Source organism: Carassius carassius, chromosome 47, assembly GCF_963082965.1.
Source record: "Carassius carassius chromosome 47, fCarCar2.1, whole genome shotgun sequence".
NCBI lineage: Eukaryota > Metazoa > Chordata > Actinopteri > Cypriniformes > Cyprinidae > Carassius > Carassius carassius.
Window position 1 is genome coordinate 3,218,700 of NC_081801.1, and position 13,698 is coordinate 3,232,397.

At 33.7% G+C, this 13,698-nt stretch overlaps 1 protein-coding gene across 7 annotated transcripts in view; it reads left to right on the forward strand.

Annotated features, from left to right (window-relative positions):
- LOC132130824 (electrogenic sodium bicarbonate cotransporter 1-like) overlaps positions 1-13,698 on the forward strand; it is a 52,362-nt gene that overhangs the window by 5,225 nt on the left and 33,439 nt on the right. For all 7 annotated transcript variants that reach the window (XM_059542645.1, XM_059542641.1, XM_059542643.1 and 4 more), the window contains exons 2-4: positions 4,265-4,335; positions 6,342-6,515; positions 9,598-9,733. In XM_059542645.1, the coding sequence (XP_059398628.1) occupies positions 4,265-4,335; positions 6,342-6,515; positions 9,598-9,733 (381 nt within the window). The remainder of the gene's footprint in view (positions 1-4,264; positions 4,336-6,341; positions 6,516-9,597; positions 9,734-13,698) is intronic.

The following is a 13,698-nucleotide window of genomic DNA, read 5'->3' on the forward strand; positions in this document are numbered from 1 at the left end:
GGGAAAAAATTCTTTAGGAAACAAAGGAAACTTTGTACGAAAAGAAAAGAATGGCTAAAGGACAGACAGGAAGTGGCCAGGCGAGATGAGGAAGATAGACGTGGAATGAGGAAAATAGGTGTAGATGACAAGAAAAAATGGAGAAACACCAGTTTAGACCAGCATGAAGTTCTGTGCTCGTCCAGGCTGGTTTATGGTGGCTATACTCTCGTGTAACCATACAGACTTCAACAGAAAAACATGGTTATAATTTTAAAATATGCTGCTATTCATAAGTTTTAAAACTTCCTTGTTGAATAAAAGTAGTTCTTTTTCCCAACTTTTGAATGATAGTTTAACCAGAGCAAACATCAATCAGTCCCATCAATAACTCTTTGTTTAATGATGGTATTATTGATTGTATCAATCAGGTCTGGACTCTTAAGAGAGACTTTCTCTCCTCATCTGTCTTTTATGACGTCTCATTATCTTCGTCCTGTCAGAGGGAATCATTAACTGGCTCTAGCTGCTCTGGATTTAAAGACATCTACACCATTCGGCCTGACTGTTACACCATCTGCTCCTCCAGATGCCTCAGACAGACGTTGCTCTGAACTCTAGCTTAACACACTGGCTACACTAAACTAAACTAAGCGCTAAGAAGGCCAATCAATGGCTGCTGGAATGGCATAGGGTTATTCCTTATGAGTTCATATGCAGCCAAAAAGTATATTCAGTTATTTTTGTACACTCAAGTCATCCCAAACCTTTTTCTGTAGTAAAAAGAAATTACTAGTGTATATACACTACTGTTTAAAAGTTTGGGGTCAGTAAGACTTTTTTTAATTATTATTTATGTTTAAAAGGAGACTCTTTTGCTCATCAAGGCTGTATTTATTTGATTAAAAATGAAAAGTAAAAACTGAAATATTGTAAGATATTATTACAATTTTGAATAACTTTATACTATTTGAATATATTTTAAAATGTAATTTATTCCTGTGATGCAAAGCTGATTTTTCAGCATCATAACTCCAGAATTCAGAGTCACATGATCCTTCAGAAATCATTCTAAAATGCTGATATTTAGTGCATAAAAAACTCAAATTAATATATCCTTGATGAATAACAATATTAATTCCTTTAAAAAAAAAAACAAATATTTGAAAATGTAAATGCTGAATAAAAAAAAGAAATAAAATAAAAACAATTATTTGAAATGTGAAATTTTTTTAATTTCAAATATTGAAATATATATCTAAAAATGTAATATATATATAAACAATTTAAAATGTAAAAAAATTATACCATTCAGTGACCTGCGACTAGATGTTTGATTAATTGAGTTTGATTCACTAAGAACTTTGATTCGAAGAACTAAATGAACAAGTTCAACTGATTCATTTAAAAGAACCAACAAGATTCGTTTAGAGTTATTAGAGTTTAGCTCATTGGGTGAAGTTGGATATAGTTTGTCCTCTGGGTAATGATTTGGTTTAAATGCTAAAAGCTAAACATGAATGTCATTGAGATTCCTGGACTGTGCATCTAGCAAACGATCCTGTTACTTTTACAATCACTTGTTTGCTCAGATCATAAAGTTAATTGTAAACACCAAAAAAGTGGCATATAAACCGGATTAAACCGAAACAAATTGGCGTTCCCATAGAAGCCATGACATTTGAGGAACTGGAGCATATGAGAAGGATTTAAAGATCAGTAGGTCTTATTAAAAGCTCTGCTGAAATCCCACTTACACAATGATGTGGCAATGCTTCAGTTTTCAACCGTACTTTGTTACATGAGCCAATTTTCCTGCTTGTCACTGTGTACTGAGTATAGTATCTAAACTAATAGTCATGTCACTGTTGAGTGGAGCTCAAGAACTCGGGTTCATGACTGACTCAAGCAACCAATAAACCACTTCCCCACTTCAGGAGTCAGATTGCATGTGACCTTTAAACCCCAGGAAGCGTTTGTGGGAGTCAGCAGCTCTCAGACCACTACTTCGTTTCCTCTTTGATTGGTCACGTCTGAGAAACTGCCGCAGCTTCAGTGTCGTGTGTGTTGTTGGCAGGAGAAAATGTTCCTCGCTGCTATCAGTGGAAATGCCAGTATCGTTCACGTCTTGTATCCATTGTCCCACATCTGATTAGGTAAACATGGTGCAAGGGCTGCTGGGAGCTCATGCGTCAGTCACTTACACACCTTTATTACTTGTATTTGCTTTAGCTTCATGGCATTCCTCTGCCTGGGTAATAAACAAATCCCTCAGTTTGTGTGTGTGTGTGTGTGTGCATACACATTCAGATCAGACTCTCAATGGGTCACATATTTTATTTTGGTAGTTTGTAGTTGTACTGTAATATTTTTCCCCAAAATCTATATTTGTTATTATTTATTTAAAATTTTATAATATTAAAAAATAAATAAAATTATTTAATTCATGACAATTAAGTACATTTTTTCCAAAGTTCACATTATCAAAATGCATGCAGATGTTTTGTATTTTTCATTTTTGTGTATGTGAATTTCATTGTTAAAATTGTAGTATGTAAAATGTATGTATAGTGTTTTTACATAACAATTAATACAGTATTTAGAGTGTTTATTTATTAATTTAGATCACCATAAATTAAATGCAAATGCAATGGTATACGTTTGACCTAAATTTATCTATTTATTTAAAACTATATAAAAACAAATAATTATGTATTACTTATTCTTTGCATTTCCTCAGTCATGAGGAAAAATATACTTGATTATTATATCACAATGCAAAAAAGATATGGTTTATTTTCTTTAAGCGCAATATGTATCCTCTTTCTTTTAATTTGTGGGTGAAATATGACCATGGACCTTTTTTAAGATTCATTCAACCTATGATGTACCATCACTTGATAAGCATCTGTTAAATACATCTCGATTTTTATTTCCTGTTTGTGTTCCACTAGGGATTAATCAACTTTATTTAGTTTGAAATCAAATGCAGAGAGTTGATGCGCTGCCAGAAATCCGATTGTCAAATGCTGATCCAACATTTATGTGCACGTGGCTGTCTGGATCCTCAAGGTGTGTGAGGGGTTATTATAAACCCACAGATTTTAGTGCATTCGGGTTATGTTTAACATATATGAATCATTAGAAGATAACAAAACCAATCCATCCAGGTTACATGACCACCTGGCCCTTTCTTTTCATTCTAAAGAACAGAGGAGATGAACTAGGGATAAATGAGATCTATACTGTGAATTCTTAATGCAAGCTTCTATGAAATGATTGTGTAACACAAATGAAGAGATGCATGCATGGAGATCAGAGACCAGCTGGGAAACCAACACCACTGAGCTCACGGATGAAAGTAAAACAAGAGTAGAAAGTGACAATATTAATGATGTCTCACTAGTTGTGTCAAGTAAAAATATATGATATACACTACCTATCAAACCTTTAGAGCCAATAGCTTTTTTTTTTGTTTTTGGAAAATAGGACAATAAATATTACCAAAATCTTATTTTTATTATTATTATTTATAATAATAATGCATATTATATTATATTATATATTTTTACAATATATAATTAATATTATATTTACATAAAAAGTTAATATAAAATTATATATGCAGGAAAATAATATATATATTATTTTTACCTGTGTGTCTGAGACTGGATTCATGGCTGTAAAATCAGTTTTGGATCACAGGAATAAATACAATTTTATAATATATCAAAATAGAAAAAAGTTATTTTTAAATTGTAATAATATTTCAAGTTTTCCACATTGGTCAACCACAATCAAGATTACTTTTATGTAATTTTTTAACATGCTTTATTTAGAAAGCATGTTATTAAATATCAATAATGATTTATGAGTAGTTTTTATCATCAGCAAAACTTCAACCAACATATTAGCATATTGTGGATGTTTCTATGTAGTTGCAACATGCTTGCTAAGGTGTATTGACTGCGACAGTATGTGCATTTTTGTCAAACGAGTTCACCCTTGAGTCACCCGATGCATCCAGTCTTCAGTGTGAGACATGTGATGACTTGACTTGAAACCAGACTGGTACAGGCTTACATGCTCTATAAACGAGTAAAGGTAAAAGTGAAGGTTAAAACACACTGACTGATCTTCTTCAGAAGAAACACTGTTCTGAGAAACGTGCGGGTGCAAGGCTAGATTAAACATGTTTGCTCTTTCTAGACAAAGCCTGGTTGATTCTTTGTGTACAAAAATACTTTGTGTTTGACTTTGCATTTCTTGTTTTTGTCTTTTTCAGAATGGAGGATGAAGCCATAGTGGACAGGGGAGCGTCTTACATCAAAAACATGTGTGATGAAGAGGTCGAGGGTACGAAACACACACACACACACACTTAAATATATAGTGGGAAATTGGATCTCCTGTGTCACAGTGATGACTTGGTATCTCTGAGAGTCTTAGTTATTGTGGATTGAGTTTCACACTCACTTTCACTCACTCCTCTCTCTCTCTCTCTCTCTCTTCTCTCGGTCAGCTGTTTTTTTAAAGTTTTTTTTTGCATTGCTATTAGATTGTGCTTAAGGGCATGAGAGGATTATGAGTGCTGCAGATGTAACAAAACAAAGCTGTACACGTGAAGATGTTTACTGTCTTAATCCACACACACACACACACACACACACACACTGAATCAGTTTCTACATTCAGGGGGAGTTGTCTAAAAATGCACCACTTCAGCGAACTGTATTTCAGTGCAAAACCCTTTATTTAAACCCTTTTTTCATATACTGCCATCAAAACACCTCCAGTAAAATGTTCACGGGTGTTGCACTGCATTATGGGCATTTTATGATAATGATATTTAAAATGATGATAATATAAACAAAACTAGTAAAGGAATTGATGCTTTTATAAAGATTAGTAGTCTAAATGTATTTTTCTGTTGCAAGAAGTAGGAAATCTACAAAACATGCACCTGATTTTATATATATATATAAAAATATATATTTATATGCGTGGAACGTGAAGAAACAAAATATTTTTGACATATATATATATATATATATATATACATATATATATATATACTGTATATAATATATATATATATATATATATATATATATATATATATATGTGTGTGTGTGTGTTATAAATTATATATGAAGTATTAAAAAACACACATATATATATTGTATTTAATACACACCAGATATTTGATACGATATTTAAAGATAACATATTTCAAAATTCACACCCTGTTGAGACAATTTATTAATTATTAAATATTTTTTATTTATTCTAGGGTTACATTAAATTATTGTTCTGAGTCTTTCCATGCAATGTTAATAACATAGAAATGCAATAGAAATGCTAATAATAATAATTTAACGATTTTAATGTATTTATTTAATACAGTACATAATTATATATATATATATATATATATATAAAAATTTGCAACGTCATTTTTGTGAGCATAACAAACACACTCACAAGCATTTCACTCACTTATGCTCTTTCTATATTTGCTCCTCCCTCTCTCATACTCACTGAACTTTGGACCTTCACATGATGCTCGCTCACACACACACACACACACACACACACACACACACACACACACACACACACACACACACACACCAGATAATGTTCAGACATATTTGGATGGCTGGCTTGATGAGCGGCTTTACTAGTTCTGTGAGTGTGTGTTTATCTTTGTTCTCTCTCTTTTTCCACTTCCTGGAGATGTTTTGCCATTTCCTGCCTGATCAGCTGCAGGAAGTTTTTAACGTTTATCTTTAATCTAACAAGTGTGAGATATGGGTCACTCCTTATTGTGCATGATTTATTAGTGCATGTTCTTCCAAAGAAAAAAAAGGGCCTAAAAATGTAACGACTTTCCTTATCAAGTCATTTTTTCTTATCAAAAATCCGGTTTCACTCATGCAAACATATTATGTGTGTTTATATACTATTTTTAGTTTTAGTTTTACTTTTAGTAATTTTGTTATGCTTTTGTAATTTCTATTAGTTTATGTGTTTATTTTAAATATTTGTATTTAGATTTCATTTATTTGTGTTTTAGATTTATTATGGTTTTAGTAATGTTAGGACTTTCAGTTGTCTAATTTTCATTTGTGTGTTTTGTTAAAGTTTTTCATCTTAATGTAATTTATTAAACTGAAATCAGTAATTTTTTTTTTTAGTAAGTTTATTTCAGTTGACAAAAACTATTTGTGATTAGTTTTAGCTTTAGTTGATGATAACAACACTGCATCACATCGTGCCAGTTATTATCTGCGTGAAGTAGAATTTGAAGCATGTGATCTTTCATGGCCTTTTCTTTGTGTGTGTGTGTGTGTGTGTAGGTCATCACACAGTCTACATTGGAGTTCACGTGCCTAAGAGTTACCGTCGCCGTCGCCGGCACAAACGACGATCCAATCACAAAGAGAGGAGGGAGCGTTTGGCGGAAAACGTGAGCGACAGATCAGACACAGAGACTGCAGATGATTCGTCCTCCAGCATCCTCAAACCACTCAGTAAGAGAGAAATGAAGACAAACTACCGTCCTGCACTCAGTTCACTCCTCTATGTGCTGTCAGTATGATCCCAACAGTATTTGTTTTGCCATTTCCTGCCCAAAACCTCCAAGCCAAAAAAAGCTATGTTTGCTAAACTTAAGTCATTATTTGCTGCTAATCTTCTCTTCTGCTGAAGCTCATCAGCAACTTCGCAGAGTTTGTTCATCTATCCTGCTTCAGATGAACTCCAGTGGGAGAATCTGTCAAAAACAAGACTGGGTCATATATTACCACAAAATATCACACCAGAGGATGAAGCGTCATTTAGGACGATTAAATCTATATTTCCATGAAGATTAAGCACATTTTCACCCCGAATATCATTAGTTAAAAAAATAGAATAAAATCCCAATTCTTTCTTTCTTTCTTTCTTTCTTTCTTTCTTTCTTTCTTTCTTTCTTTCTTTCTTTCTTTCGTTCTTTCATCTCTCTCTCTCTCTTTCTTTCTTTGTCTTTTAAATAAAGTAAATTATTAAAGGAATTATTGATAATTATTATGAGCATTATTAAAAAACAAAGTGTGTATATATAAAATCTATTGTATATTTAAATCATATTAATGTATTTCACTACATATTATTAAAATTAATTTAGATTCATGTTATTTAGTATATATTACAATAATTAAAATTAGTATATAATTAGTATATTATTAAAACAGTTAGTATATAATTACAATTATCAAGCGTTTGTATGACATGGTAGTATTGGTAGTATAAAATAATATTATTTATAATATCATGAATAATTATCTAGTAAAAATATTTTTTATTTTATTTTATTTTACATTTAGGAGTAAAATGGATTATAAAATTCACCCTGGCAATAAATGGTAAAAAAAAGGTACATTTAGACGTGTTGTGCTAGATTTGCTAGGTTCTTGCATTTCAAGTCTACAGTCACTTAAATTATATTATTATTATTATTATTATTAGTACTATTAAAATAATATGATTATATTACTTCAGAAGACTGTCTTGCACAAATCATGTTGACTGCTTTTATTAAATTTTTACAGTACTTTTTAGGATTCACCATCCATTTTCCTTGTATATAACTCAGACATCTCATTCTGTTTTTTACAAAATAAATAAATCAATAAAAAATCTACAAGCCATTCCTAATCAGATGACAAGCTTCACAGATATTTCCCAGGCCTTTATCACGGAGCAATCCATAATGTTCTGGAGAATCAGGCATTGATTTAAATAAATATGATTCAGTCGAGAGTGATGTAGGGCCCTATCATACACCCTTGTGTTTGCTAGTTTCAGTCCGCCGCTGTTCGCATTTTCCCTTCCAGCGCCACGTTGTTTAATTAGCAAATGCATTTGTGCCCATTTGTGCGCCCATGGGCGTGCTGGTCTAAAAAAGAGGTGTTTTCAGGTGTTGCCAAATTCTGCCGTGTAAATAGCAAATCAGTCATGGCACGAGCGCAACTGGCTCTTAAAGGGAATGGAAGATGAGACTCTGATTGGTTTATTGCATGTTACACCCAAATAACACCCATTACTTATTAAGAGAATAGGGACAACCCGTTCAGACCATGCACCCTGGCGCGCCAACCGTTTTTCTGTCGTTAAAATAGCAAAAGTGGATGTGGACATGCCCCGAGTGCACCTGCACCGTGCGCTTTACACTTTACGTTTAGATCGTTAAAATAGGGCCCGTAGAGTCCGACCCAGATAAAGCGGCGCTCACAGTCTCAGTTAAAGGTCTTTTTGGGTGTTAATAATCTCTGCTAATCAGTGACATGGCTGAAAAGGCAAAGCATAGAGCTAAACAAGTGTATAGTCACCTTTATCTGTGCTTATCCTCAGTAAACCCGCTCCACCTTTCCATCGCTCACTCCTGGTGTAGATCCTGTGAGAATCGCACATTTGATTTCACAGACATTGAGTCTCTGGGTTAAACTAACAAACACATTTCTCACATAAATAGTATGTACGGCTTCTCAAGGCCTGGATTTGTGGCTGGATTTAGCTTTGGCAGTCAGCAGATCACAACAATGCCTCTAAGAAGGGTTCACTTTTAGTCCAGGTTAGGAGGCACAGAGCCAGACGTGGGTCAGAGGGATGTTCTTGTGTACAACACAGCCTTATTTTCTCCAGAGGGGCTGCTTCAGGCTGCTGGAGGAGGAAAACAATCTTCTGGCTTTGGCTAGTTTCATGTAGATTAGCTGAGCGTGCTGCAAATGTGCTGAAATGCAGAGAGAGAGAAAGGCAGTTCATGTGAAAAACACTTATTATGGTAAAATATTTTTGTTAAAATATCAGTGTTCTGTATAAAGCCTTTAGATCATTTAATATGTTTTTTAAAATTCAAATTCAAAAATTCAAATTCAAATTTAAAATTTAAATAATCTATCTATAGATCTATCCATCCATCCATCCATCCATCCATCCATCTATCTATCTATCCATCCATCTATCCATCGATCTATGCATCCATCATTCCATCCATCCATCATTCCATCTATCTATCTATCTATCTATCTATCTATCTATCTATCTATCTATCTATCTATCTATCTATCTATCTATCTATCTATCTATCTATCTATCTATCTATCTATCTATCTATCTATCTATCTATCTTTACCTTTAAAAGGCACTGCCAGTGCAGAAAATTGAGTCTTTGTGATGTAAAAGTGTACACTACATACAACATTGCAGTTATGAGAATTGCTGACAGGGTTTTTTTAAAAACTAGGCTTCCTCATACACACAGTTTCACATCTGAAATTGAGATGCAGGTCAGTTAGCTTTCGCAACACTCTCTATTTCTGTTTGTCCAGGAAATATGTCTCACATGCTGACCAGTTTTTGGGTGTAACACACTTGATATTTACAAGAAAGCTCATTCATGTTGATGTTACATAACACCTGTGAAGGAAATAACCTGTGATTTTCTATTACAGTCACACCTTAAGCAGACAGAGTGCTATTGTCTTCTATTGTCTATCTGTCGTTTGATTAAAAATGGTAGTATTTTTAGGTCAGCAAGCCTCTCTCACCCCTGGTTTGCTGTTTTCTCGTCAGTTTCATCTGCTGCAGAGAGGGTTCGCTTTATTTTGGGGGAAGATGACAGCGGCCCTCCTCCACCGCAGCTCTTCACTGAACTCGACGAGCTCCTCGCCGTTGACGGACAAGAGATGGAGTGGAAGGAAACGGCCAGGTAAAGTGTAGAAACACCCAGAAACATTATAAACAGAAGACTGGAAGATTACATACCAAAGCAATCTCGATTTCAATCCATGTCGCATTTTATTCCCAGTATTGACACAAGGGGCGCTATAATGGGTATTAAAGGAGTCATGATATAAGATATCACATTTGCCTTTATTTTTTTTTATATATAAGAGGTCTTAGTACCATTGAAACATCTTCAATTTTCATAGCTTAAAACAACCTCCTTGTTATAAACAAAGAATTCATCATGCTCCAAAAGTGGCTTGGATATTGTGGGATTTTTGTCGTCACAAGGTTGAATAGATTTGCATATGACCGCCTCTAGAGCAAGACATCAACCAATAGTTATACACCTTCACACTAGAGGCCCCGCCCACTGGCATTAAACTCATGTGCAATGATGAGGGGGCGTTGATATTGTGGCATATACACTGATGTTAACCAATCAAAAAAGTGTCCATTTAATGACCATTTACAGACAGAGGTTTGAAAATAATAGTTTTTCCCATTTATCTATCTATCTATCTATCTATCTATCTATCTATCTATCTATCTATCTATCTATCTATCTATCTATCTATCTATCTATCTATCTATCTATAAATATATAGGGTTATCATATATATATGTGTGTGTGTGTGTGTGTGTCTGTATGTATAAGGACTGATTTAATTAATTTTTGATTCAAATTTAAATGTTTATATTTCAAAAGGTGAATTGGAGTCAAAATATAATTATACAATTATAAAGTTTGTGGCTTTATTTTACTGCATTTGTTACAAATTTGCCATGTACTGTACCTAATATGTCAAAAATAATCAATATTGAATTGAATCGAATCGTGAACTTTGTGTCAATACCCTGCCATAATTTAAATATTGTGCAAAAACCTTTCTTTTATTTTTATTAACCTTTTTTTAACAATAATAAAAAAAATCCATACCATGACCCCTGCAATGTAAACTGTCAGTCTTCCACTGTCATAGAATAATTGTTTTTTCACACATTATTCCTAAGTAGTACTAAAAATAATAATGAATCTCGGGTACTATTTAGGCCAAATATAAGCAAATATAAGCAAATTGGGATGTATTTGTTGTCTTAATTCAGAATATCATGTTATCATGCTGTTCATATCTTTATATCACAGAAGCAGTAAAATCACATTTATAGCGCTTTAATACAGAATAAACTTTGCAGACTTGACAAATTCAATTTCTGCTCTAAAAGACAGCTGAGTCATTCAGCTCGAGTCAATTCAGTTTTGATTCACTTCAGTTCAATACCAGTGTAATTTTTTTAATTATGAATGAATCCGGTTCAGCTATAAGCAGCTCTACTGAAGAAAATTGTTCAATCAGTTCAGTGTTGACTTGATTTGATTCAATAACTGTGTCAAGCAAAATATGTCAATTATGAACAAATTTGATTCAGCTATATAAAAAGCTCAACAGAAGTCAAACCCTCGCAGTTCAGTTCCCCAAAAATGATTTCCAGATTTCGGCTAACTTCACTTTTTTTCAGCTGTTTTGTCCTCAGATGGATATGTAGGTCAGAAATTCACGCTTGACGGGGGGAGACCTCTGCTAAAACAACACTCGCCTCATTCGCCAGGTGCTCATGATTGTGGAGCGCCACTTGACTGTTCTTAGGATTTCACACATTCCTGACTGCATGCGCCGCTCACGTATGCTATTAGATAAGCGTTTGCACTCCAGGATAAGGGTCAAGCAGAAATCTGCAACAAATAACAGGAAAGCAAAATGCATGTGATTTAAAGGAGAGGTGCATGCTAACATTGTTTCATCACTTTCAGGAATAGTACAAAAAAGACTCGCCCTCATTTACTCATGCATGTTTTTTTTACAAGCAGACAACATGGAAATAGGAAATAGAGACGAAATTGTGATGATTTACTGTTATACTGTTGATCTTTGGCCAGAGACAAAGCAAGCAGAAAAAGACGTGAGAGCAAGCAGACAAAGCATTTTTCTTCTGCTCCAAGTAGTTTTGATTTCTTGTGTTTGTTGAGTGATGGATGAGCTGCAGGTCTTTTCCCTTTCATGAACGTATTGACTGAGCAGCACACACACACACACACACACACACACACACACACACACACACCCACACACACACACACACACACACACACACACACACACACACACACACACACACACACACACACACACACACAATTACACTAATGAAACTTTGTAAAATCATGTTTATGAATCATTCTATGAAAAAAAAAAATGCTCATAATCGACAGGAAAGAACATGATTTGGATACAGTATGTTATATTTGGCTAATCTTGTCCAACCTGAGAAATAAATGAGCAATGTTAATGATGTCACTCCCTTTTCATTATCACATTTAAACTAATATTTCACTGCTGTTTTGAGGGAAATAATAGTGTGAAGCAGGATAAAAACTCAGATGGATGGTTTTTTTTTTTTTTATGTTTCGTTTAGTTTCAAATAAACGTGATGCAGTATAAAATACTATATTTAATTGAATATTTTTTGATTCATTTTAAATTTAAGTGCATATAACAGTCAATAGTAGGTTTTTGTGTTTAGTTCACTTCATCAAATGCTGTGGACACAAATGGTGCTCCATTCATGCAGCGACTCTTACATACTGTTTTTTTCCTTGGATTTGCATGTTCCAGATTTACATGTTAAGAGCTACATGGATCATGTTCAAATGAAACCATTTGCAAACAAAGAGCCCAGTGTGTTCACATGTGTGCATGTGTGTGGATGCACAAAGTTAGAGGTCCCAGAGTCCTCATGGGTCTCTGAGTTCACCTGTTTCTCAGGTAACATATCAAAGCCACAGGCCGCTGTGTGTGTGTCTTTAAGAAGCTTTGAATCATTTTCTTTCTTATTTTACATCAGAAAGCTTTTAGTTAGTTGGCAGAAAGGCAAATATAAGGTCTTCATAAAATGTGTTCTACTATGTATATGTCATTGCAAGCATAAAATACATTACAAAACATTATTGTGGTGGTACCATGGTACAGAGATGGTAAAACCATGATAAATTAATCAATGTTTAAAGTATTCATGTAAATCACTGTTCAAGCTTTGGGTCGGTAAGATTTGTAAATGTTTTTGAAAGAGTCTCTTCTGCGCACCAGGGCTGCATTTATTTGCTAAAAATACAGTAAAATCAGTAATATTGTGAAATATTATTACAATTCAAAAATAACTGTTTTCTATTTTAATATAGGTTAAAATGTTATTTATTCCTGTGATCAAACTGTATTTTCTGCATCAGTACTCCAGTGTCACGTTTTTTCAGAAATCATTCTAATATGATGATTTACTGCTCAAGAAACATTTTTTTTACAGTTTTTCTCAGTAACTTTGGTACATTTCTCAAATCAGAAATGAAATTCTCAAAACTACTTGTACAAACTCCACATCAACTAGTCATTTATACACATCATAAAACCAGTTTCTCATTCTTTTGAACAAGTTGCGATTGCTTTTGTACATTCATGCAATTGATTATGCACATTTATTGGCGGTTTCCTACATTATCATTTGCTAATGTCATGTCGCTCAAAATGTATTATACAGTTTTCTGTGCAATAGTCTTACCCCTCAAAACATCTAGTCTCTAGTTCATCTTATAAGTCATTAAATGCAAAATGGTTCATCTAGTTGTCATAAACTGCCAAGCACACTTTTTATTTGTATTTTTATACATCATTAGACTTCTTGTAAATTTGGCATGAATTGTGCAAGTGAATCTTGACTAATGAAGAGAATGTAGATGATAAACCAATGATAAACCATTTCTCTGAAATAGCTCGAAGGGTCATCTGATGAATCTTCAGTTGGAAAGCTTATACTGTATAGACAGAGGACAACACAAGAGTTACACATTCTGAAAATGGACTTATTCTCATCTTTGTGCCCATATTTCTTTTTCCT